This window comes from Indicator indicator, chromosome 16, assembly GCF_027791375.1.
Source record: "Indicator indicator isolate 239-I01 chromosome 16, UM_Iind_1.1, whole genome shotgun sequence".
NCBI classification, from domain to species: Eukaryota; Metazoa; Chordata; class Aves; order Piciformes; family Indicatoridae; genus Indicator; species Indicator indicator.
The window spans coordinates 17,019,304-17,046,768 of NC_072025.1; the positions used below are offsets into that span (position 1 = coordinate 17,019,304).

The window sequence follows — 27,465 nt, forward strand, 5'->3', positions numbered from 1 at the left end:
GTGGATGTGGTTTTACGACTATCTCTGGAGAAGATTAAACCATTTATCTTTACATTCCTAGATGTCACCAGGCCAGGTGGTCTGGGAAACCTTGCCAGCAAGTGAACAAACACTGACCACATTTATCCTAAATGATTTAACTGAGAAAACCAGATAGGTGCCAATGCAATCTGGTCTCTGCTTGTCTATAAATACAGATAGGCAGGGGTTTTTGCTAGAGTAACCATTCTGCTCCTTTCAAAAATCTGGCTTGCTCTGATTACCAGGAATTTTTAAGGCTTGACCCATGGAAAGGACTTTGGACAGAGTCCTCAGAGAGCATTCACATTTTGAAACCCTTCAATGTCCTGTAACCTTCTGCTGTGCTAAGATTAGAACCATACTGGTATGTACAGCATGAAGAAAGAGAGAAAGATGCTGTAACTGAAAGCTCAATTCTGTCCCATGGTGTGTGCCCAGCAAAACACCACCTTTTAAACACTGGCCTAGCAATGGTACAAATCTATAAATGGCAAATGTTTAGCTTTGATTGTGAAAAAGAAGGATCTTTGAGGAGTATGTCAGGGAGCACTTCTCCTATAAAGAGTCACTAGATCCTTTTGCTTTTCTTTCTGTTTCTGTGCTGCTTCTTTTTTCAGTTCTCCAAGACCTTTGATTTCCTGCAAAACTTGAGTAGCTTGCCGAAGTTGTTCTACTGCCTCATTCAGCAAAGTCTCTGCCATCACTGGGGGTCCATTCCCCTCTTGGGTCTGTTCCAAGCCTTCACGTAAAACCTTCTGCAGCAGCTTTTCTGCTTTTTCCCTTTCATTAGCAACTTTCTCCTCCATTTTAGCTAAGCAGTGATGGGAATCCTTGGGGAAACCTTGGCTTGGAAGCACTCTCTGTGTACTTTTGGAATCAGACAGCAAGTCTCCCAGAGAAGAACTGCGAAGTTTAAAACCTGAAGTGCTTTCTGCAGACACTTTCTTCTCAGTAGTTGCTTTTACACTCTCATGGCCACTTTCTGTAGCTAAGGAAGTCTCTGTCTCTTCTGTTGAAGTTTGCTGTTCCTCAGCAGTGGTTTCCCCATTTCCTTCTTCAGTTTCAGCTGTTGGGGATGTGAACTCTGCTACCTCACTGGCTGTAATCCCATTCACTGGGGGCTTGGTGCTGGCAGACTCAAGGATTTCACAGCCCCCAGCTTCCAGGTCACCATGGCTGGAGTTCATTGTGGCTAGCATTTTTTCTGACAGAACTTTAGGAGGAACCGGAGGCTTTGTAACATCTGCAGCATCAGTCTCAGCAAGGCTCTCTTCACTACTACCTCCTGATGATTTCAAGTCTTCTGTGATTTTAGGCTCAGAGACTGGTTGGTCCCAAGCTACTTTCAGCTTGTCTGGCATGCTCCTGGGAAGGGCAACTGGAGCTTTCGCTTTGCCCTTGTTGCTGACCTCAGTGAGGTTCTCTCTGTTCTCCTCACTTGGTGCTTGGGATCCTTCCACATTCTCCTCTGGGCTTACATTGTCCTTTGATGTCATGCTTTCATTAAGCTTCTTATCTGGAGGCAGTGGAGGAGACAGAGGTTTTTTAAGTTCCTGGTCAGAAGCATTATTCTCTGCTTCTTGGTTTTCCTTTGTGCCAGTGGGTTTTGCAGGTGGCATAGGTGGCTTTGGAGTTTCTTTCTGGGGTGGCACATTGTCACTTTCGCTGACAGTGGAATCAAAATTTGGCGGTCCGTTGTCTACTATATCCAGATCTAGCCTCAAGATACCATCTGATGTGGACTTGGCAGCCTGAAATACAAGAGAGAAATTTTTCAGTGTCTGTCCCATCATCAATCTTGTGCTCCATCCTTTAACTTGAAGTTAAAGTGCAAGGCTCTCATAAGCAGTTTGGCAAGCAAGGGCTTGCTGGTTCACACACCCACACCATTTATATCTGTTGAAACTGCAAGGAGAATCTGATCACAAAACTGGTGTTTTTAAGAGCAGCTTTTCCTATAGCTCAAGAGCAATCTGTGGAGCTTGTGCTACTTCTGGAGAGCATCAACCTGTGGTACCCTCTAACAGCAGTAGCCAGCTCTACCAGCTCTACCAGCATTAATCTGATAAGCAAAACCAAATGTGATCTGATATGCTAAAATTTAATGAGCTACAGTAATTACAAGTGCCAAACATTTCACCCGACAAAGAAGAAAGTTGGGTCAAGTCACATACATTGAATGCATTGGGTGAAGCCCTTCCATCCCCTGCATAGCCATGCTTTTTTCCCAGACCAACACATTCTCACATTATGAGCATTTTGCTGCTGAGGTTTTTTTCTGCCTGCTAGTGCAGCAACTTGCACAAGAGTGTCAAAGCCAATAACCATAAGCAGTCAAGAATTAGAACAAAAGTGCAGAACTTACTTTACTGCTTCCTTTGAGAAGAAAACTCAAAGCCTGTTCCACAATAACCTTATTTCTTGGTTTTCCTGTTGGTGCTCAGTGGTCAGTTCTGACATATTTTAATTCTTTATTCTCTGGTAGCTGGATCCCTTGCCCTCTTCATTTCCAACATGTCTATCCAAAGCACACCTCCTTTCTCCACTGTCACAGTTTTACTTGAACACATAAACCAAGCTGATCTTTAGGTCACTTGGCCGTGGATACTATTGTAAAACCATTGCCTTTGCTTGCTTCCTCCAACCCAATGTCATCCCTGTCTTACTAGGGCCAAGCCTCAGCTGGTTAAACCTCCTCCAAACCACAGGCTGTGTGCAAACTGCTGTAGTAGGGGGGGTTTCCTAAAAAGGATGGACTTGGTAAAGACATTGCAGCATGTAAGCTCAGTGGCCCAGAGGGAGAAAAGCAGTGATAGTTCCTATGTGAGGGAACCGAAAACCACAGGAGGGCATAGCTGCAGCCAGGGCCAGGCTCCTGCAGTGCAGGGTTTAGTTAAAGTCTCTGTTTGCCTTCCCAGCCTATCAGAAAGATAAAGGCAAGCTGCACCTTGGCAGCTTGGCCCTAACACCAAAAATCATCGTTCATCCCATTTCCTTCATGATACTGCAGCCAACAGCCATGATACACATCTTTCTTCAGGCTCAATCCTCTCCCTTTCCCCTCATTCCTGCTTCAGAATTTGTGAGTTAGTTTTCCCTGAATTTGGCTGAAGGCAAGAGGCCTTATGGATTATTAATGTTGGAGGTAGCTTGTAAAAATAGTGAGCTGAGTAGGGAAGAGAGATCTTGTTAGTGCCTAAGGAAGGACTTCCTACCTTACCAACCCCATATTAGGCAACAGAGGATCCACACTTCGTTGCTGCGGTGACTTTTGTCATGTTTTGTTCTGCGGTTTTCTGGAGGAGTGGTGGCTGGGAATTTATGATTCATTCCTATGCATTTCTCTAGAAGAGACACTCTGCCTCCATTTCTATGCAAAGCAAAAAGTCTCAGGGCATCTCATTTTCTACATGAGGGTCATCTGAATGCTGTGCAGACACACAAGACAACATCTTGGAAGTCTGATGGAAGAAGGTTTGATAAAACATCTTCCTTGGTTGAGGTGAATGCTCTACTGAAATAGTATCTGTCTGCAGAAACTTTTTCATAAATCATAGGAATCAAACATTAGGAAGAACCTCCCCCATGGACATGAACTGCAGGTTTATTTTGTGGTGGGTTTTCTTTCTTTTTTTTTTTAAGTCATAGATCCAGAAAATCAGTTAAGAGCAGACAGGTTAGTCTATAAAACTGACTGGGAGAATAATGTATTCTGTTTCAGACCTGAGGAAGGGCTTGTAAGCTTGAAAGCTTGTCTGCTTTTTCCAGTTGGCTCAATAAAAAAGTACATCTTCTCCCCACAGACTGTGCTGTTCTTCTGCCTTTAGACCACTGTGACTACAAAATCATCACTGCTTAGAAAGTAAATATAGAAGCTTCAGTCTCCTCTGATTAAAATGAAACTAGAATGACTCTCACCAAACGGTGCAGCAGCTCATGAGTTATGGAAAGCTAAATATATCCTAACATATTGCAGCAGCTACAGATATGTGGGAACCTGGAGCTTTTTTAGAGAGATGCTACTGCACTTCTTCCCAGAGGAACCTGTTTCCTTTGTCAGCTTTCCCTGGGCTCTCTGTACCTGGGGCTTTCCCTGGTGCTTTGTACCTAAGTGGAAGGAGCAGCTCTTGGTGATCCTGGCTGGGGAGATGGATCACCCCAAGGTGGGTGCCCTTACCTCTTTTAAGTGACTTCTCGTGGGTGGCCTGCGTCCATGGGCCACTTTCACTCTGTCCCGAGTTACATGGTCCAGGGAAAGGCTCTCATCAACTTTCACCTTTGAAAGGGAAAAGAGGAGGGATAGAAAACAGGAAGAGATTAATTAATTTCTCAAGATAGGCGTATAAAGTTCTCACTGTCACACGTGAAGGGACGCAGCAGCATTTGGATGAATATTTTATCACTAGTTAATTCAGACCCTAGTCCCAGCCTGCCTGCAAAGCCCTGCATGTACATGATGGATATCTGGAGGATCTGTCCTATACAGAGCCCTGTTTACCTCAGACACTCCAAAGCAAAGCAGCCAGCCTTCAGAGGTTTGTGATGACTCCCCCCCTCCACCTAAGGGGCAGGGAAGGGAGGACACAAGGCAGCTTTGTTGTCCTTGATGCAGCCCAGGCTTGGACCAGCTCCTGCCTGTGGCAGAGCACAGTGCTGACATTGCTGCTGCCATCTTAGAGGTGAAAGCTCATTAATAACCCTGACCTGACTGTGAACTGCACCAGCAGCACTCGGGTACAGACCTTCCCTTCTACAGCTCTAATGACTGTAGGATGCTGAAGAGAAGGTGTGAGCAGTGACCTGGATTAATTGCAATTCTAGCTGGATTAACAAATTTATTTCCTGGAATCAGATGAAAACTCCACTGCCTCCCACACGTGGGGGGGAGGTCCCAGTACCCTAGCAGCTATTTCTCTGATGGCTCTCTCCACCAACTCATATTATGATGACTGAGGGATGGAGTTTGCTCCATGCAGAGGGGCAGTACCAGTGACCAGGAATTGTGGAACATCAGTGTGCCCTTGGTCTGCTGGCCTTTGTACAAAGGGAAGCTGGTGAGGGTGAAATAAGGATTTAAAGGGGTAAATGAGTCCCAATCCCTGTCTGATATGGCAGAGTGGGTTTAGAGCTCTTTCAGTAGAGAACAGCTAATCCAAGCCAGCTGAGGGCTTGACCTGTGCCTGGTGTGTGCGGTAACATTTTAAATCTGAGGTTTGATCCTTGCTGGAATGAATGAGAATTAGAGGCTGGCTCTCTCTGAGAACCTGGATCCTCCTAAGGAGGATAACCCCAGGCCACGGTGCTTGGAAGTGACCTGAGATCCCACCTGGTTATACTGCCCATGGGGTAAGCAGACTCCCTAACCATGTGCTGTGTCACTGCAAGCAGCTCTTAGCTGGCATGGGGTCCCTCCAGCAAGGGCTGAACAGCATTGCTTTGCATGACATCATATCTCCTACCCACTGAGACATGGCTGCTAAGCTCTCTGCTTCTGGGTTTTGTCCTCTCAGGCTGCTGCTGGTCTCGTCTGGTCCCTTTAATTCCATGTGTTGCTTCCCACTTGGTCCAGGGGCCCAAGGAACCTCTACATCCAGCAAAACCCTGACACAGAGTGCCATTTACTTAGGCAAAAAAGGAGCACGTTCCAACCTCTCCTCCTGCTTTTGCCCTCTGGTTAATAGAAACAAAGCCCGGGTTCTCAGTTTGCATCTCTATCACTGTATCTGCAGCACTTCACCCTTCTCTCAAAACTTATTTTGGTTTCCTTTGCTAAACAGATCTCCCTGATTGCTTAGTCTCCTTCTTACTCTGCCTGTTTCTTCTTGTGTCATTCCTGCGATGAGGGATTTGTGCACTTCCTTTTGGTTACTGAAACAACTGCTGAATAGATGCTGCTCCTTTGGTTTAGCTCAGGGCTGATTTACAGGCTAACAGGGAGCAGGGCAAGGTTAGTCAGGCTCTAGGGTGTGCAGTTTTCATCCTTCCCTCTGCTCAGCACGATGGGAGGAGGATTTAGGATTGCAGGTGTGCTGAGGCCAGGCAGGCAGGTTTGGCTCAGGTCATGGAATAACTTTGCACCAGACTTCTCTCCAGACTGCAGGCAGAATAGCTGGTGGACTGAGTCATTTCTTCCATTCTTCCAGTCTTGAAAACTGGGCTATGTTCTAACCACATACCAGACTGCTTGGTGCTGAGGATCATGGCAGTGTGAGGAAGACAAGCTCCTCAGGCTGCAGCCCCAGCTCTCCACAACTCAGGCTGCAGCTGCCTCTCTGCACCATCCATTTTCAATGGGAGAGGGGAACTCTGATCCCAAACCCACACCATCTCCCCCTGACTTTGGTGAACTCTTGTGTTCCATGGGCCTCTTGATGAGATGTTAGCTCTTGGCAGCACAGACCATCCTTCTGGCTCACCATCTACTCAACCAGCTGCCCCTACCTCCCTGCATCTAACCCCAGCCAGGAGCAAGGGAAAAGTAGCACGATGCAGGATGGTGCAAAGGGCTCTCTACATGTTCTACATTCTTGAGCTGGGAACTGAAGTGGCTAAAAGCTCTCAGCCTGTAGGGATGAAAGCTGGTTTGCCTTGAATACCATCTTTCTCTTTCCTTCAACCTGGCATGCAGGAAGGACAGGGTATATGGGGGCTCAGGCAAGTTCTGCTTTTAGCTACAAAAGCAGTGGATGAGAACTGACACAGAAAGGCAGGACTTTGAAAACTGTTTCTCTTACCTCATCAAATACTTTGTTTTTGCCTCTGTTGATCCCTTCATTAAGAGCTTTTATCCACGATTCCTTTTCTTCCAAAGTTGGAGCTTGAAATTTGATATCATGAACCTGCAAAAGCAGGGAGACAATTTTGCTTTAGCATTCCTTTTCAGGACCAGAGAGGTAGCTCTCTGCTCTGTGTATCACTTCAGTTTCTATATAACATCCAGTTCCAGCCGGTGTTTAAACTACGGATTCCTTTGTGCTTTGGCAAGGGTTTCACTTCATAGCTCTCACAAACAGGATTTTGTTACGCTGAACAGCTTGTTGCTGTGGTTTTATTGTTGCCACTAGTACCTAAAGTGGTATGAAAGTAAGAGTGTCTCCCTTCTGCAAAACCCTCAGAATAGCTCTTAGAGCAGCAGCGAGTTGTACAGCCACTGGTCACACTGCATAGAGAGCGTCAGACTGAAAGCCCAAACCATTTTTTTCTGGTTCTGCTGCAGTAAAGTACTTTATCTCCAACTTCCCCTGGGGCTGCAAGCAATGGGAAGGCTGCGTGCAACAGGCTCTGCCTGCTTCCCTGTTCCTGTGGCTCTGCAGAACAGAACTGATACAGGAATCTGGGGCTCTGACCTTGGCTGCACCAACCTCGACTCAGCTGACCATGGACGTGATGAAGCATAAGGACAATGTCAGTGAAGAAAAAGAACCATTTTCTGTTTGCAACAAAGAAATACTGCAGTGAATGCTACAGATATACACTCTGTTCTAAGAAGGGAAGAGTTGGCTAGAGAAGAAGGGGATGGCAAGAAGCACAAGACACAAATAAGGAAGGAGCAATGGCTGATGGCATGGCCTGTCCTCAGACAGCCCTTCCCTTGCTCCAGGGCAGTCCCATGGCTGTGCTCAGTGTTTTGAATCTCTTCTTGACCACAGCAGGAGCAATAGGTAGGGTGTTATTTATTTCACTGCTGTGTTCTCTGAGCACCTCACCAGTATTATGTAGCTTTGCCCCAAAGCACACTTCAGGTGAGAGAAATACCAGCTTTGCATTACATGTGGCTCTGCAGCAGACCAGCTTGGATCCAAATAGCTCCATGTGGAGCTAATCTGCACTGCAGAGGCACACAGCAACATTCTTGTGCTGAAGAGCACCATCAAAGTTGCAAAATCAAGCACTTAAACATTAGACAATCCTAAAGTTGCTGGGGCAGTCCTGCCTCAGCCTGCTGGGCATGTTCCTCCTAGCACCATCCCTAATGACAGGGGTGGCACTTCTTACTGAGCTACCCCATCGTGTGTTTTATCCTCCTGGGTCCATATGTCTTACTCATTGCACTCTGCTACAGCCCTGCCCTGAGAGCAGATTTACAATCTGACAATCTTCTCTTTGCTGCTTATCACTACAATATCTGAGGGCTTCAAAAATCACTTTTCACAGCACCTGAAATTGTCCACCTCTTACACATGGGGAAGTGAGCTCCAGAGAGGCTTGTTCAAAATACATTCTAATGGGGTCTCCTTTGGAAGAATTTTTTCTGGGTATTTAACATTCTATAGGTATTCTGCACCTTCCCATTGCCTTCCAAAGCAGTTGTAGCCTCAGCCTTTTTGTAAATGAGGCCCCACATTCTGAAATCCCAGCAGTGACTGTAGCAAACAGGGACTATACAAGATGAAGGTGACAAAGCTAATGGTGACTGACAGTGAAATGCTGGTAGCAGCTCCCTGGTTTGTTTATGGCACAACAAAGCAGCAACTGTTTTGGGTCTCAGCAGCTCCTAAAGGTACAATCAGAAATTCTGCAAAACTAAAGTTTGATCTCTTTACACCCACTCCTGATGTTTAGTTAGAAACCAACTGCCCTTCCCTTCTGTATTTATTCCTTCCTTCAGTGCCATGGTTTTACCTCTGCCCATCACAACAGCCAAGTGCCAGACCCTCACAATCAGCATGGCAAGCAGAGATTTAAGAAGCAATTTGGGGAAAGATTATTGATTCGATTAGTTTGCACATAAGCTGACAGGACCACATGTCTTCCTGAGGGCTCAGAGGAGAGGTTAGGGCCTGAACCACAGCCCTTGGGAAAAAAAGCCTTTTGTCTGGGGCACAGAAGGGCCATGCTGACCAGGGAACCTAGGGGAAGGCAAAGCTCCAAAAGAGAGTGACAGCCAGATTTTGTTTGAGTCCAAGCAGGCCTAGTTTTGTGTGTGCTTAAAAACTTTCTTCTGTTTGGAAACGATTTTACCCCAAAGCTTTGTGATTAGAAAAGCTTATGAGAAAGCTCTACTTGTGAGCAGCTGAGCTGCTGCACTGCCTGGCAAAGACCTGGCAGCCTGCACCAGGGTTTAGAATTCTCCGTACTTGTTGTTCAAGGGGAGGATTCCTGCCTCACTTCAAGCTTCCTCTTCTAATGCCATTTTCTTTTGTCATTCTTGACAAAAGCCTCCAGCCTCCAGGAGCTGAGACTGTGACAAAGCACTGGTGTCAGCAACCCTGCAGCAGGGCAGGGTGAAGCCTCGCAGGGGTGGTTCATCATTAACGAGAAGCTGAGATGTCCCTCTGGTACACAACCCTCTGCTGCAGAGTGCAATGCTGACCAGCTGCCCCTGCCACCAAAAGTAGTCCCAACAACTGCTGAGGGAAAGGGACTTGTGGGAAGATGTTCCCAAGGTGACAGCAGAAAGAGCCCTCCAGTTCCTGAAAGGTTGGGTGAGGGCAGGCAAGCAGAACACTTGCGTGGAACTCTGCTCCCTGCTTGCACATGCCCCTGTGGCTGTGATACAGAGGGCCAGCTCTGAGGCTCACAGCAGGTTCCTCCCAGCATGCCCAGTTATCTTTGAAAGCTTTTGTCTCCTTTTTAGAATAATATCCACAGATAACAAGGAAAAGCCAGGCTGCTGACACTTGGGGTACTGCCAGCCAGAGTCTCTTTGTTGTCTTGCTGTCCTTCGTCTGTCTGCATCCATCTGTGGATCGTGTCCTGCCCCAGAGCACTGGAGGCCAACCCAAAGTGAGATGGATGCTCTCTATATAGCAGATGGCTGAGGAGAAGAGGCAGGAAGAGCTGGACGAATTGGTGTCAGTCCTGCCTGCCACTGGAGCCCTCTAGACTAGTCTGAGACCAGGTCCTCTACAAACAAGCAAAAATTTATTTTGGTATCTTGTATTCACAGATATCAGAGGATGTACCTGAAGATGAATACTCCCCACAAAACATTCAGCAGAGTCAATTCTCCAACAGTAATTGATGGCAGAGAGTCAGTGACACCAGAATAAGAGGGCAGCAGGCAGGGTAATGCATTTGCTCTCCTTCTTGCTAAGCCAGCTGAGACTGAGTCATGCCATAAACAACAGGCTGGTGTGCCAGGAAAAGCTGTCATGGCTAAACCCAACGTGATAGTGACCATTGTAAGGCATGAATACAGACTACGCAATTTACTGCCCGTTAACTGGGAGCACAGCACAGCACAGCCAGCCAGCCCCTGCTGAATCACTGGCTGGATGTCATGCAACAAGAGGCTCACACAGGGGTCACCATCCGTGACAGCAGCGAGCACTGCCTCCCTGATTGCCCCACATTCTCTCACAGGCATCAGTGTCTTCAAGCAGCGACAGTCTTATGGCTATGCTGATCCTGCTTTCCAGGAAAGAGAAGTGTTCCTGGGGTCAGGCCGTTGTACCTGCTCTGAATGATTTAACAGACAAGCTTTGGAGCAGTGTATAGCTGCAGTTTAAGACCTTTTTCCAGTACTAGCTCTTTGCCAAGGAGTTCTGCTAGACGCTGCTGATCTGCAGCTGCTGATCTGCAGCAGAATGGAATGACAGGATCTTGTGCTTGCTCCTCAGCTCCTCTAGTGCAAAGCCTGCTGTTGGCTTCAGTTCAGCAGGGCTGGGCTAAACTGGACTGTGAACTGCTAGAGAAATGATCTAGGCAAACCTGCTTTAGCAGGGGGTTGGAGTAGATGCAGAATCATAGAATTATAGAATGATTTGGGTTGGAAGGGAACTTAAAGATCATCTAGCTCCAACCCCTCTGTCATGGGCAGGTACACCTTCCACTGGACCAGGTTGCTCAAGGCTCCATTCAACCTGGTCTTGAACACTTCCAGGGATGGGAGTATCCACAACTTCCCTGGGCAACCTGTTCCAGTGTCTCACCACCCTCACCGTAAAGAATTTCTTCCCAATACCCAGTCTAAGTGTCCCCTCTTCCAGCTTAAAGCTGTTCCCCTTACCCTACCACTACAAGGCCTTGTAAAAAGTCCCTTCCCTTGTAGGCTCCCTTCACATACTGGAAGGCTGCAATAAGGCCACAATAAGGTGTTCCAGGAGCCTTCTCCAGTCAGAGAGAAGAAGGCTCTAGATATCTGAATATCTGCACAGGTCCCTTCCAACCCCTACTATTCTGTGATTCTGTTCTGGTTTAGGTGTGGGAATGTGTTCCCTTCTGCCAATTTTTGGCACAGGGTGGTCACCTCCACTAGAAACCAGAGCAGAGCTGGGTCAATAACATCTTAAACTACTGAGAGTGCACCAGAGTCTGTCTGCCAGATGTGAGGTCATTTCCTGTCTTCTTGTACACGATGTTGTCAGGTTAGATCATGGAGGGAAGAGTGGAAGCCAAGGGACTGTCAGCTGGGGGATTCTTGTGGTTTCCTGCAACTGAACCAAGAGCTACCTCATCCCTGGCAATAACACAGCATCTCTGCCAAACTGGCAGACCCCAGGAGCAGACTACTCCGTGAACAGAGCAAAAGTGCTTCACTGGAATCTGCTGCACTTCCCAGGCTGGGCCCCTGGTGAAGGCAGCTGCAGGTACCTCCAAAGTCAATGAAGGGAAAAATAAGCAATGGAAGTTTCCACCTCTGACTGCAGGTGCAGAGTTTGCACTAGGAAAGAATGTGTGGGGAGCTATAGGGCCTGCTCTTAGACTCTTTCCCTTACTACCACTCTCTTTCTTCCCATTCTTAATACTTCTCTGCAGCTGAAGGCTTTTGGACCCACTGAAAACCAGACTTGTACCAATCTCTGTAGTCTCTAGGCTGCTTACATCAAGCATCACTTGCGCTGCTTTTTGCATCCTGAGTACATTTTAAAGTCTCCAGGCCAAGGCTGCTGCCCTTTCTTACAACCTCAGCTCTCCACATCCAATAGTCTTCATTTAATTCATGTGGGCGGAATGAAGCATTTGAGATTCCTAAGCAGAAATGCTCTTTTGCACACTTCCAGCAGCATTTTGTTTCAGCTCTCCACTAGTGCAGGCATGTGACATACTGACATTGTCACAGCTTAACAAAGACGTCATCCTTGTTAACAAGTCAAGCAGAATCTGGGGCACATCCACTAAAGGCCAGTGTTTAGCAAAGCAATTTATTTATTTGGGTGAACTCTAGCTGCAGAGTAATGTTAACTGACTGATTCAAGTCCTCTGCTCTTCAAGTACATCCCAAGATTTAAACTGGAATTCCCCTACATCTAATCTGGGCTCCCTGTTTTCAACAGGGAAATTCCTGTTTGTGTACTGAAGCAGAAATATCTTTTCCCAGCTTGTCCCTAAGTCCCACAAACTCACTAGCTTTCTGCATTCCTCGGCATTGTGCTCAGGAGAGGGGGGAAAAAAAAAAAACAAAGTCCAAGCAAGATCTGGCAGGGTTTGGCAAGGCAGCTCACAGGGTGATTTTAAACTGTGGATGGCAGCAAGCTTCCCAAATGGGAAATGTTTAGCTGATATATATCACCACAGCTGTGATTTCAAAACAGAAGAAGGACAGTTGTGTACATTGGCCTCCTAATTGAAGCCTGCTCTAACATCTGCCAAACTATGTTGTGTGTCAACACCCTCACCAGATTCCCAGCCAAAAGGAGGGTGGGAGGAGAGCCACAAATAGGGAACTTTTCATTTGAAAAAGTTCTTCCTTTCACCGAAAGAGCCTTATATAAAGTAACCTCTATCCAGGTCTCCCTTTAGTCAGAGGCATGAAAAAATGGGGGGAGCTGTAAACTTGCCAGCATGATAGAAGTATGGAGCCACCCTTTTGGGGCTCAGTCTGGGCAAATCATTTTCCTAGCAAGAAATGCAAGAATTAGGCCAAGGTCTCACTCCCCATGTTGATTCATGCAGCAGTGTAGAGAAGCACGCAGCAATCACACTTGCAAATAATCATAATCCTTACTGTGCTGCCCATCTCTGAGCACATGGGCTTTTATTTGCCTCCTGGGAATAGGTGTACCCTTGCAGTTTCCGAGCCATCCTCTAGAAAACACACCAGCCTTCCAGGGTTTGCTGCTTTTGATCTAAAATTGACATTATTTCTGACTAATTCTAAAACAAACACCACAGCTTCACTGGTCTTTACTGCTTTGCCATCTGGTGCTGAGCAGGAGCTCACCAGCCCATGGTGCAAATTTCCAGGCTACCATCACTTTGGTGCCTGGTGTTTAATCTCACTTTTCTCCACAGTACAGGCTGTGCCTGCTTGCAAAATTAACATCATTCACCTTCTTCCACCCCCACTCTGGTCCATGAGAGTGTTTTGGGCAGGACAGTCTTTATTTTGTTGTTTTGAATGAAGTTTATCACAATGATGCTCTGGCCTCAGCTGGGGTCTTATTATACCAATAAATACTAAGTGACTGGAGTGAAAGAATAAGCAACAATGACAACAAGAACTAAACAACCTCCAGTTATTTAAACAACATGGAGATGGGAGAACTCAGGCGAGTTGATATTTTTGCCTGTTCACATTCTTATGGAAGTGAATGTGGTTTGTCCCTCAGAACCTCTCAGGGTTGCATGGGGAGATCTCTTAGGTCAAAGTGTGATGCCTCAGAGCAACAACAGAAGCATCCTAGCCCATAGAGATGCTGAAATGGAGAGCATGAAAGTAAGAAATAAGAAGAACTTCCAGAAATGTGTAGTGATGATGAACCTACAGAGGAAGTAAGGCAAATCAGTGCTCAGATGGATGTTCTGTGCAGCAACAGCCTGATTGTTAGGTTCTGAATCTAACCAGATGCTGTGCTGGAAGATGTAGAGTTTCACAAATTCCGGAAAATTTATCTTTTCTCCTAAGAACTGTTTGGCTGCAAGTAACTTTGCACTGGGGGTTCTCAAATCAAGGGTTCCAACTCCAGAACTGTCTCAGTATATGGATTAAGATCATTGATTTCATTAGGATTTGGGCAAAGCTGCAGCATGTACAGCTGGGATAGGAACACTTCCTCACCCAGAGCACATGGGGAAAGCCATTTTGTCATTCCCCACTGCTCAGGAAGTACTGGAAGAAAGAATTTTACAAAGTAAGAAAAATATCAAGAGGAAAAAGCTGAGTTGCAGGAAAACCCTTTGCCCATGACCAGAAAAAAAAAATCTACAAGACAGTAGTGTTCCCTCTTATGAGCTATAGATGGTAGAAGCTCCATCCCTGGAACCATTCCAGGTCAGGTTGTTTGGGGCTTTATGCAATCCACTCTAGTTGCAGATGTCCCTACTAACTGCAGGGGGTTGGACTAGATGAGCTTTAAAGGTCCCTTCCTACCCAAAACCATTCCATGATTCACAGCTGTAGGTCATTTCTCCCAGCTGTCACAGAGCTACATCTCAGAGCCCTTCCTCTGCTCTGGGTGCAGCTGCCTGGGAGCTCGTTTTGGAGTCAGCAGACTTGAGGGTGATGAGAAAGGCAATCCTACCTTCTTACCCGGGGAGCGGATTAAAATGAAACGGTTTTTCCTTTTCAGTAGCGCACGCAGCTCCTGGCACTTGTCATAACTCTCCAGTTCCACTGTTTCTATGCATTTCTGTTCATCCTGCAGAGAGGGAACGAAGCATTATTATGAATAGGAGGCAGTGAGATCAATCATGTGCCATCAAACTCTGCATGTCTTCCCATTGTATCTGTCTAAAAGCTCTTCTGCCTTAAAAATAACCTGCATGCAGACAGCAAGCCCTCATCAATCAGGCTGGCATCTCACTAAGAAAACACCCTAGCCTTTAAGCTACAGGCTGATTTGTGGCTCGTGGTCCACAGTGGCTGAGCAAATAATGTGTTGTGGACAGTAACACCAGCTTCTGCCATCTCTGTTGGCCTCAGCCAGGGATCTGCAGCCAGAAGTAGCACTACCTCCTCCCACAATGAACACAGGAGAAGTTATTCTGCTTTTTCACAGGGAAAATGACACCAGCGTTGTGATAGGTCTGACTGACATAAACCACCTCTGCAGGAGACTGGAAAGCTGTGTAGGTGTGGTGCCCAGGGAGGTGTTTGAAACAGACAGAGATGTGGTGCTGAGGGACGTGGTTTAGCACCAGACTTGGTAGAATTAGAGAATGTTTGGACTCAATGACCTTAAAGGTCTTTTCCAACTGAAATGATTCTGTGGTTCAAGAAGCCCCCAGGAAGGCGAAGGCAGAGCAGAGAGAAGAGCCTCAGCAAGGTCAGTGGGAGCCTTGTGTGACTGGGACACGCTCCTCTCGAGCCATGCTCCGTGCTGTCAAAATGCTTAGGATAGAAACAGAGCCCCGTGCAGCCAGCAGAGCTGTCAGGGCCAGCGTCTCGGTGGGGAGCATTTCTCTCTGGTGTATCTCCACTGAGGACTGCCGGCCGCGATCTTGGCTCATTTCTCCCAGTAACATAACTAAAATTCCACACATGGTGCGTGGCTTGGTTCAGCTGTGGAGCACCATCCCTAATAGGAATCGCAGCGTAAGGCTAGGCAGATAATATTCCTCATGTCTCAGGAGACCAGAGGAGACCAAAGCTGCCTTTTGCTAAGCATTACACAAATAAGCAGTGAGAATCACAGGGCAGTTCTTGCCGGCAAAGTGCTGCAGTCAGCACGCCTCATGAACCTCTCTATTACCATCCTAAATTAAAACCACTGGCCATGACCATCCCCAACCATCCCCAGCTCAGGCTCGGCTTCCCAGGCAGCTCCTCATGCCTCTACGAGTTTGTATTTAGCAATTCCTGTAGCGAAGAGGGGGTGTGGGATGAGGAAACATGTCACAGCCAGGAAGCTGCTGCGTGGCTGGAGGCAGGGAATGGAGAGTTCAGAGGGAAGTGGGCTGCAGGGAATTTCCTCCCTTTACCACTTGACATTTAAGTCGCTGTGCAGAGCTCAGCCTGAGTTTAGGGTTTTTTTCTAACCCTCCTGTCTGGGGATAGGGGCCCAGCAGAGCCAATGCTGGTAGACAGAGCAAATTCTGAGCCACTGAGGGATGTCTGGATCTAATTTAGGCTTATTATTTTAATGACATTACTGTTTATTTCATTTAACACTGAGTAAGTGAATGTGACCAGAGAACTGGGAAAGTATATAGTAGTAGGAGGAGATTAATCCTGCTAGAACCTAAAACCCAGCAGATAAAATCCTGCTGACGTTCCTGAGCCCTTTGAAGGCACAAGGCTCCTGCTGCATTTCTGGTATCGCAATGTCACTGCGAAAGGACAGGGATGGAAATAATAACCCCTCAGTGGCCAACAAATGAGAGAGAAGGGTGAGGTCAGGAATACATGCCCCAGGGATGGGTGATCTCATCCTGGCCTTTGGTGGACGACCGCCCACATCACAGCCCTGCATGGCCAGTGCGGTTACCAGCTTGGGACATAGGCAGCTTGGCAGTGCTCTGACCAGGGACCAGCACGAAGACTCCTGCCCACCCTCACGCTCTTGAGAGCAGCTGTGTCCCCAGCAAAGCCATCCTTGCATGTCACCCTCTTTGTCCATACCATCCTTCCCTCTTGAAGAGGAACCTTCCCTTTGATCCCTTGTGAGTCTCCGCTTCCTAAGAGCAGTGGAGCACCAAGCTGAGGGACAAGAAGGACTTGGCACCGTGGAGAACTGTGGGTTTGCTGTGACATTGCCTCTTGCTTTCCAGTTGCCCCTATCCTCGCTAGGGAGGTTTTGGGAACTCTGGCCTGCCCAGGGAAAAAGGGCAGCAATGTGGGGGCTGTACATGCCCCTGCCTCCCGGGGACACTGGCTTGACTGTCCAAGGTCCCTCAGAGACCTGAACTCCTCAAGTAAGTTATCCTCTTCAGGGACGGTGGAGAAGAAAGCAGCTGGAGAAACAAGGAAACTCCATGTCTCCTTTTTGTAGCAAAGCAAAAGCATCTGAGTTCAGGGAGCACCAGAATGGGGCTTTTGTCTCTGTTTTACCCTTGGCACACAGCCATCCCCTCTCTGTGAGCCTACCTGGGTCACAAAGAGATCCTTTATGTTTGCCCTGCACCACTAAAATAAAGACTGAAAGACCTGAGCCTGCCACAGGTTTCCAGGTCTCTTCAGCCTCCTGGGACCTGAAGGATACTCAGCATCACGCAGAGACAAGGTCACTTCCAGAGTCCTGCCCTGGCACACGGGTCTCAGACACTTTGTCTGGATAAGCTCCTGCTACATTTGGTCTCTAGCATCCTGAAGAACTTAAAGCAATCCTTTTACATTGTCCCGAGACACAAAGGCTGAGTCTCCATTCAGTGGTCACACCTCGCTGCAGCCCACATCTAGCCAGGTTGTCCCATGGTGCCACCCTTGAGTAAGGCAGGGAACCTCCTTCAGGCCACCCTTCTCTCTTCCTCTACAGATTATAGGGGTTGTATTTAAAATTGCTTTTGTCCTTGCTGGAAGGGACAATCAATAAGACACTTAAAATCCTGGTACAGACACTCCTGCATTGATGATTTAATGCAGAATTCCATTAGCAACTTGTGGAGCAGACACTGTGACTTCAACATATATGTGTCTGCAAACTTGTCCCTTAAGAAGAAAATTAAACACCTCAACACATTAATGCATGTGCTTAACCAAAGCATCATGCTTGTCAAACAATTTCCTTTAAAAAAGCCAATAAAAAGGGCAAAAATGACCCATTTATATGAAGGTATAATTTCCAGCAAAGACCTCTTCAGTGACACACAACCACAGACTATGACCTTCCATTCCGTGTACAATGTCTAGCCCGCCTGAAATCGTAATTTACTTCTCCATCTGAGGATCTCAAAGTGTTTCAATAAATCACTTTACCAGGGGCAAAACACAGATGTTAACTGCATGACTGTTAAATGCTGAGTCGATCCTCTGGTCTCTACAAGATTCTTTGTCTAGTAGGTTTTTTCCCTGTCAAATAATACTCTTTAAAATACCCCCTGACAACAACAAAAAGCTTTAACTACTAGCTGCACTGTTTAGGGGAAAAAAATAACAACCCAAGACCAATTCTCTCCAGCCCATGGCATGATGATATTGATCTGGGTAGCCTGCACAGGGTTGCCTGTTTTGCAGATGCTCTGTAATTTTGCAAAGATTAATTTTTATTCTGGCAAGAATGTGCAGAGACAAGATGACAAGAAACCCCATTTACATGAGGGTACAGATGTGGGGTGCTGTAAATGGAGGCACAGGAGATAACAAGAAATCCATCTCCCTTCATTTCACCTCCACTGAAAGAAACCTGAAGCCAGCTGGGATGACTTCCCTCCCCTGCTCCCCCCTCACCCCCCCCCCCCCAGCCTGCTCCAGGTAATACAATAGCCATTTGCAATTTGCCTTCAGGAGGTAGCTCTGCTTTAAATCCAACCAAAAGCCTGACTAACAGATGCAATATGGGAAACACAGTCCCAGGGCAGGTCAGGAACACATTCCAGGAGACTGCAGCTGATGAGGATAAATACAGTATTTGTGTTCTGCTCAGATGCCCTTTCCAGTGACACGTTATTGCCTGCATCTCGTGTTGGCCAACCCCTCTGCTCTTGGTTTACACACACAGAGCTCAGCTACAAGTGCAGCCAGGCTCATGTGATTGCATAAAAGCAATCTTAGCACCTCTTGGTGAAGGGCTTGAACACATCAGTGACTGACAAAAGCAAAACTTGTCCAAGTCACTAGCTCAGTTCCTGGAAATCTGATGGGCTCAGACCAGATGAAATACTCAGCCTCTAAACCTGTCCTCCCATATGGAAGCTGACCTCCCCCCTATTTAACCCATGTAGGTCTAACTTAGGATACACATAGAAAGATGCTTATGCTTCTGTTGCCTGAGGCTTTATCTCCTTTCTTCTTCTAGGGCTCCAATTCAGCAAGCACTGAACGATCTCTCTGGGATGCTCTGGGATGCTGTGTCAGTCTACAAGGTCACACAAAGCCAGGCAGGTATGTGGAGAAGGTTCAGTGGGGAAAAACTGCAGCTGAAGCTCCAGAAATAAAACCACCATAGCACGCTGCACCACAGACTCTCCTTTGACATTGGCCCTTATCATCTCAAAAACTCCATTCCCCAGTTGTGAGATGGAAACAGCAACACTGCCCTAACTTGTGTTAAAGGAAGATAAATACAGTAATAAACATGAACTGCATCAATTCTGTGCCAACAGGTCCCCTCCTGAGTGCAGAAAATTGCCATTTCCTTTAGTTCCCCCGTAGTAAGTCTGCACAACCACATGCTATCCTATTGTGCTACCAGATAATTTTGCAGCAATTTCCTCTCCTAAGACATTTGACTTCACTGTAAGCCAGTTTAATAGCCTATAGATATTAACATGATCCCTTATTTACAACAATGGGACCTTGTAGCTTCTGTAGCTTACAGATGCAATTTATTACAGGATGTTACCACGATCCGCAGGCTACCAGAAAACATTATGTCTGGTTGTTAACAAATGCCATTTTCCTTGTTGAGATAATAAAATAACCCCTTAAATGACTGGGATTTTTCCTTCTTCAGAACATCTGTGAAAATTAATCTTACTTTAAAAGCCTCCTTTTCCCTTGTGGTAATGAGAGCCTCCATATATCTTGTTTTTAAAGGCATGCCCTTTAAAAAACCTACGTCATGTTTATGGATTTTGAATCCGCAAGTTCCTGAAGCTTCAGCCGGAGTCAACAGGTGTCCAGGGCACCAGGAAGTGATCTGCAGAAGGTCAAACTGTTTGCAGGACCAGGCTGCACCTCCCTAGGTAAGAGAAAACCCCACTCTGCTTTCCCTTGCTTCCAAGATGTACATCACCTGACACTGACTTCTCATTATTCTTGCACTCCTCATGACTTATCAGAACTAAGAGCAAACGCCTCCAGAAAGCTTTGGGATTTGGAAAGAGCAGAAGGGAGAAGCTAATACCCTTTAACCTAAACTATTTATAACAAATTATCTTTATTGGGCAATAGTGTGTCTTTAAAAAAAGGGAACCAAGCTCATTGTCAGCCCTGCTGTTTCTGAAACTATCACAGTAGTGCAGCTGCTGAAACATTTCCCCATTCCTGTTCCCTTGACACACTGCATAGAAGCTTTACATCAGTTTGGGTTTAGGTCATCCTGATGCCCATGAATGACCCAGAACCCTTGTGTCAGACACCACATGGGCATGTGGTCCTTCTGCAGACCACAGGGTGAGAAACGCTCCTCCATCCTGATGCACACACAAACTTCTAGCCATCATAAACCAGCAGGGCTTAGACTTACCCACCTCTAATCTCAAACCTTGCTGGGTTGTAGCTTGCACTCTGCACCACACTGTGATTTCCAACTTTGGAGGCAAACTCTGGTCTTGCAGAAGCCCCATCCACCCCAGGAACCAAGGGCCTGACTCAAGGAAGAGCCACCTTTACGCCCCAGGAAGACCAGCCCTGCAATCTTCATTCTTCTTGCATGAAGACGCAGGACAGATTTGGCTTGGCTTTTATTTCTCATTTGACTGGAAACAGCTCCAAATGAGGCCATGAACTTAAGGCATGCAAATTATCTAGGGAAGTCCAAGACAAGGCTCCCAGGGGTACTTTGCTCAGTACTGGCTCAAGTAAAGGGAAAGAATGAGCCAAATCCAGACTGTGTCCCTGCTTAAGGAGGACAGCAGGCCCTCACAATCTCCCTTTGCATCCAGCAGTGGCTAAACGAAATCCTGAGGGGTCTGGCTAGCAACAATTTGAGCTGCTTGAGAGGTGCCAAACAGCTGCAGGGCTGCCTGCCCTTCCCTCAAGCGGCAGGTGGGGAGTCAGCCTGCGACAATCCACTTCTATCCTTCACACGCCAAAACCGCACAGTGCGCATCCTGCTTCCACCCAGAGCCTTGCTCCCCTCGCCTTCTCACAGGATGTCCTGCCCCCAGCTCCATTTTTTTTATAGCAGTGGTACTGTCAAAATATTTACTGGTTAAAATATTAATGATATATAATATACTCTACAATGCAGCTGCTGTCTCTTCTTTATAGCATTTACCCTTCCTGGAGATTACTGGAGAGGCCCTTTTCAAAGAAACAAGCTGGAGGGAAGAGGGAAAAACACAGGAACATGTGTCACCAAGGACCTGCCCCTCACGCAAGGCTCTTAGCTCCAACCATACCTCATCTTCATAGACCACGAGCTGTGTTTTCCGTAGCTGGATGTAGCGATCCTTCCACAATCCCAGGAGCCCCCCACTGCTTTTCTTAATCCAGCCATATTTCTCTGCAGGTGGAGCAGACTTGGGTTTCTCTGAGACCTCCTCCTTTGTATCCTGCAAAGACAGAATGGAGAAGGAATTATATCAAAAGCACTTTCCATTCCATGTAAGGAAGGTCATCAGAAAGTCTGCCCACAGAAGACTTCAGCACCCACCACAAGTGGTTCCTCCCCACCACATCACGAGAGAAAAGACTGGCATATTCCAGAGGAAAACTCAGCCAGCTCTCTCACAGGACAGGGGAGTAGGCATGCATCCTGGTCACCCTGGGAACACTGTCAGGATGGCAGCAAGTCCATCTTGCTCCTCTGCTTCCCTCTCTGTGCAGGTACTCCCTGCTCACTTGTGCACTGAGTGCTTCTTGAAAACCAGCATCCTTTTTTCTGCTTTGCTCCTCCATCTCTCTGATGAATCCCAGTAGGATGGACCCTGTTGGCATCAGTAGCAACACTCATATTTAGCCCGTGACCACTTCTGCAAGCTTCTACTCTAGGTCCCTGGTCATCACCTCCTGTGGGCAAATCCATGGCACAAGGGCCTCAGGACTTTATCACATCTGCACTGAAACATTTCCAGTAGGCTCCTGCATGGTTTGTAGGGCAGAGGAAGGACCAGCAGAGAATTTAGCACGAAGAGGGCTCTTCTTTGTCCTTTCTTTAGCTGTTTGTCACAGCCTGATGTAGGAGACTGTTAGCTTTCCAGCACTGGTGAAAACCAGGAGATGTATAACTTCCCTGCTTTAAAAAACCATCAGAAACATCCAATATCAATATTCTCATCAAACAGAGACAGGAAACCTAAGACAGGGAGCGGGGGAAGCCAAGCTTATTAGCTGACTGCTTCCACCAGCAGACGTGGTTACAGATGACAGTTTTCCTCCTCCTCACTGCACTGGAAAAGCCTTTGCAAAGGCAGGATCCCTGTTTGCTTCCCTTGGAGCACCCGACTGCTTCCAACACCCTGTGGAACCATCAGTAAGCCTCTTTCCCCAGAGTAAGGCAAGCCGAATCCCTTGCTGAGCCAAATCCCCTTACACAAACACCTCGTCAAACTCATGACTTGTAGGAAGAGGCCAACCCCAAACCTTCCAGCCTCCTCCTAGGAACCCCACTGTCCCCCTAGACTTGGTTTCCTCCACTTCCTCATCTGTATGAGCAGCAATCTTGCACAAAAAGAGGCTGAACGACAAGGGCAGAGCCCCAACCATCTCCAAACAGCCCTCACTAGCTGCTAAATGAAGCTTTCTTCTCTTAGAAAAAAAGAATACACAAGCAAACTAAAGCAAGCAGATAGAGCTCAGACATGTTTCGTAACATGAGGAAACCTGATGTGCATGGAAAGGAGTTGGAGGTGGACACTCCTGTGACCAGGACAGAGTGAGTGCATATGGACAGGCACAAACTTGAACATAAGGAGTTGTTCCATCTAAACATGAAGAGGAACTTTTCTAATTTGAAGGTGACAGAGCACTGGAACAGACTGCCCAGAGACATAGTGGAGTCTCCATCTCTGGAGACATTCAAACCCCACAGTGACCCCTGTGTGACCTTCTCAAGGTGAACCTGCCTTTGCAGGGGGCTTGGATTTGATGAACCCCAGAGGTCCCTTCCGACTCCTACCATTCTGTAATTCTCTGATTCGGTGACAAGCTCCAAAAATTTGGAGGAGAGCCTTGCTAATAAATCTGTTCTCACACACCAGGCTCCCAGGGAACACGCCCTTGGACAGCAGCTGCCATCAGGGTGATCTGTTAGAGAGGCAACTCGCAGCCACAAAAAGAGGAAAACCAGATGAAATCCACCATGAAGCACCCACATTTATCTGATCCCCACTGAGGTCAGGAGGAGGTTTGGCTTTGCAGGTAGGCTCAGATGCAGGCTGGGAAGAAGAAACTCAAATAAACTGAGTATCACCTAAAAGAAAATGAAGCAGAAACATCCTCAGCCCACTTTGTGGAAGTTATTTCAGCGGTACCAAGCCCGTTTGAAATGGCCACAGCACAGGATGACGGAGCATGACAAAGTTTTCCGGGAAGTGAGGGCTACTTGTGTGGGGTTTTTTTCAACTTGACTTTTTAGGTTGCCAGGAAGTTGTATTCAGCTGTGATCTGCGACTTCAGCAAACATCAACTGCTGCACAAATATAGACCTGCTGGTTTCCTGATCGAGCACCCTTTTGATGTCATTTTTAGATAACTGGGCACGGACTTGTAACCTCCCTTGTAGCAGTTTAACATGGAGGTAGCTGTCTAAAGAGTTTATTCAAGTGACTTCAGATCAACAGCTGCCAAAATGGTTTTACCTATTAAAGGTGGTGGGTTTTTTGTTTTGTTTTTTTTTTTGCTTTGCAGATAAATTTTTGCTGTTCTTTTTCCCCACCTGGCAGAAAAGCCATCTGAAAGTGCATGGCAAATATCACAGAATCATAGAATTGTTTCAGTTGGAAAAGACCTCCAAGATCATTGAGTCCAACTGTCAATCCAAGAACCACCATGGCCATTAAAGTGCCACATCCACACAGAACACCTCCAGGGACAGCCTCTCCCAGTGCTGTGCAGAATAAAACCTACCCTGTCTCTTCTGGTTTTAACATAAAAATGTGCCCTGTGAAGATGCAGCAGTTAACATCTACCTCTGAAAAAAAAGCCTTGCCCCAGTAACTGTTTTTCTTGGAGCGGAGGCTTGAGGTAGAATGGCAAAGCTTGGGCAGAGCTTTGCTCTCTACAGGCTTGCCAGCTATCCAGCCTTCTGGCAACCTCTACTCCAGGACATCACAGGGTGGCCTTGCAGCTTTCTCTCTCCCCCAGCTGCTCAGGAGCCCTGGTTGGAGCCACCTACCTGAAAAAAGCCTTAGAATTACAGAATCATTTTGGCTGGAAAAGACCTTGAAGATTGTCAAGTCCAACCGTTATAGCCCAGCACTGCCAGGTCCCCACTAAACCATCACGTTCCACACCACATCTACATAGCTTTTAAATCCCTACAGGGATGGGGACTCCACCACTGCCCTGGACAGCCTGTTCCAAGGAATGACAACCCTTTGAGGGGATAAATTTTTCCTAATATCCAGCCTAAACCTCCCATGGTGCTGCTTAAACCATGTATGGCATTCACACCAGACAGGACTCTTCCCCTGGTAGCATCCAGAGAGAGGATCTGTGACTCCAAGCCCTGAGCAGCCCAGGGGAGGGATGCTCCTGAGATGGAGACTGCTAGTCTCAGCAGATGACAACATCCAGGAGCAAAGGGCTCTGTCCCTGACACTGCACAGGAGCCACCTGAGCCTGAGCTGCCTGGTGCCTCCTCCAGTCCCTGCTACAAGGCAAATGTGATGGGTGTGATCGTGTGCTCTGCGGGTGCCGGGGGCTGCTGAGCTGCTGGGCTCTGGGTCAGCAGCTCCCCCCTCACACCCACAGCACATCACAAGATGGGAGTGCAGTTGCTGTAATCCCTCACCTGCAGGTTGAGGGCATAAAAACACAGATGATGCAACTTGACCATTTTCTCCTGTGAAAGTAAGAAGAATCTCAGAGATGTCTCCTGGCATTTTTGTGGATTGTTTTTATGCTACCACTGTCCTGAATTGGAGAGGGGAAGTTGGCCAGGGAAGGGCACTAAGGGCAGGGCTTTGTGTCCATCCTGTGCTCTCTGCCTGTGATTCCATGTCTAAAAGCAGAGCAGGACACAACGAAATGGATGGCTGATGTTAACTCAGCTTCATGTGGGTATTCCTTGTGCAAGAAATATGAAGATTTCCTTTCCGGGATGTTCTCAGGCTGGATTCATTCCCAGCACTGGTGTAAATCTGTGAGAGGAAACCCACTGGCATCAGCCAAACATAAACGAGGGGAGAACTGAGCTATGCTGCCACTAGCTCATGCCAAAAGCATCACTCCCAAACCCAATCCATATGAGTTAGTTTTGCAGTTTATATCATGATGAAGGGAAACACAAGTTTCACTTTTCCAGCCTGGCTTACACTCAGGTTTTACAGCTCAACAGAGATGCCCAGTTAGGAGGACAAGACAGCTTTTTACTTGACAGGCAGTGATTTCTCCCCTCCTCTGTCCTGGTATTTTAAGGGCCCACAAACCCACACAGTTTTCCTGTCTTCCAACAGAAAGACCCCTGAAGCTGAATCATGGTGCTGCTTTTACAAACTACACCTAGTGCACAGAAGAGTCTTGCCCAGCTACAGTAACTTCACTCAAAGTAAGCAGCTCACCTATGGCACATTCCTCTCTAGCAAAGCATGGGTGGACACCTCTCAGAAGACAACCCACATCTCCAGACCTCTACTCTTTCTCCCTTTCCATGTCATCTTCCAAGCCTGGCTGTCAGCACTTCTACTTCTCCCTAACCCACAGAAGCAAAATCATCTTACCGGAAATTAACTGCTCAGATCCATGTGGAACTTGGGGAACTGCATCTGACACCCCCTCCCACAAATGATCACTGGAAAGGCAGTCAGTGAATTGGGCTGGGTGTGAAGCCGCCTTGGCCAGTGGGCACCAGCTGGAAGCAGTTTCTCTGCTGTGGATTAATTTCATGGATGCCAGTGGATAATAACAACTCTCAATCACTACCAACTCGGGCTGCTTTGCCTCCTCCCCACTGCTTTAAAAAAGCCTCATTCTTGCCACTAAATGTTGGGAGCTGAAATAAGGACTGGGAGCGAGGGGGACAAGCCACAGCTACCAGGATCTAAGTCCTCTAGCCAACCAGAAGCTGCCTTTGTGCAGGAGCAGCAAAACCTCACTTATGAAAAGGAAGCAGGAATAATTGTGTGGCCAAACGAGGGGAGAAAATGACCTGTTTAACCTGCCAACAAATTTGTGACATTTTAATCAGTCTGCATAGGGATGGATTATTAGGGTGTGATCCCATGGAGGTGAAAACCTAGATGTGAAGGACAAGCACCTTCTCCAAGTTAAACCAGAGACGGAGCAGGAGGGCAGGCTTGGGGCAGGCTGCTAGGTATGTGGACATGGCCAAGCTCGCGGTCTGACGGAGGCCCGGCTCCAGTACGGAAGAGCAACACCCCAGCAGGAGTCAGCAGAAGGTGGCCTGAGCAAGCGTGGCATTGAACAAGCCCGAGTCTGCCAGCACTCGTCCTCGGCACCACCACATCTGCCTGCCCGGCCTCACCCGGCCGGTCACAAAGTTGCACCCATGAGCTCTCGGGATGCTCTGCTCTGCCAGCAGCTCCAACGCACCGAGGCGAGCGTGCGAGGCAACGTGTGGTGCCTGGGAGTAGGGACCCCCCATCCCCTGGGTCTCAATAGCTGCTCCAGTGCTGTCCGTTTCCACCAGACCCGGGAGGAGCGGGGATGTTCCAGCGCCGGCGGAGTCCCAGAAAAAAGCCTAAAATGTCCCGTGCTAGTCCTCGCCCCACCTCCCGGCAGTGAGGGGCTCCCACTCCGCCCCGGGGCTCCCACCCAGCCCCGCCTCGGGGGTTTCGTCCTGCTCTGCCCCAGGGGCTCCGGTACAGCCCCGTCCCGGGAGCTCTCTCCCTTCCCCAGTCCCGGTCGGACTCACTTGCTCCATGGCGGGCCGGGACCGATCGCTCCTCGTAGCTTCCTCAGGGGCTCCGCCACGGCCCCGCTGTACCGCTCGGCTCCGGGCGGGCGGGCATGCCGAGCCGAGCCGGACTGTGCCAAGCCGAGCTGAGCCCAGCCGTGACGGGCTGTGTTGGGCTGGGCCCCGTGGCTCTCGCCTCCGCACCAACTTCTCGGGGCGCAGCGGCAGCACCAAACGCCGGGTTTCCGGCGGCTCCGGCGCTGCGAGTGAGGAGGCGGGGATGCCCCCGCTGCCGGCCCCGGCCCCGCCACCTCCTGGCCCGGCCCCCCCTCTCCTCTCTCCCGGCCTGGCCCGGCCCCGGCCCCTCCTGCCGCGGGCGTGGAGTAGGGAGCCCCCGGGACCGGCTGTGGCTTGGGGAGGGAGGGTGGATGGAGCCCAAGGGAGGGATTCAGTGGGACGAACCGGCATCCCTGGGGTCAGACAGTGGCTGCAGAGTAGGGCATGGACCATGGGGTGGAACAAGGAGCTTGGAGTGGGAGAAGTCCTCAGGAGCGTGCAGGGTCCCCAGAATCAGGTACGGTCCTCAGGGATCAGGCCAAACCTCCATGGTAGGAGAGCATCCTCAAGGTCAAGCAGGGGCCTCAGGATCAAGCAGGATCAGGCCAGACCCCTTGGCAAGACAGCATCCCGGAACCTGTGAGCACTGCCTGATTCTGGGGATCCTCCAGTTCACAGAATTACAGAATGTTAGGAGTTGGAAGGGACCTCTAGAGGTCATTGA

The 27,465-nt window shown here is 48.1% G+C and overlaps 1 protein-coding gene across 1 annotated transcript; it reads right to left on the reverse strand.

Moving 5' to 3' along the window:
- Positions 1-560: 560 nt before the first annotated feature.
- PLEKHO2 (pleckstrin homology domain containing O2) lies at positions 561-26,711 on the reverse strand. Its single transcript, XM_054387743.1, has 6 exons — positions 26,703-26,711; positions 21,067-21,219; positions 14,427-14,543; positions 6,756-6,860; positions 4,199-4,297; positions 561-1,772 (listed from the first exon to the last, which is right to left on the reverse strand). Exons 1-6 carry the CDS (start codon positions 26,709-26,711, stop codon positions 561-563), a joined length of 1,695 nt encoding a protein of 564 aa, XP_054243718.1.
- Positions 26,712-27,465: the final 754 nt, after the last annotated feature.

Coding starts and splice junctions, on each gene's coding strand:
- PLEKHO2 (XM_054387743.1), bottom strand. Junction 14,544..21,066: donor TCGTGGTCTATGAAGATGAG/GTATGGTTGGAG, acceptor CCCTCTCTGCAG/GATGAACAGAAATGCATAGA. Junction 1,773..4,198: donor CGAGAAGTCACTTAAAAGAG/GTAAGGGCACCC, acceptor CTTGTATTTCAG/GCTGCCAAGTCCACATCAGA.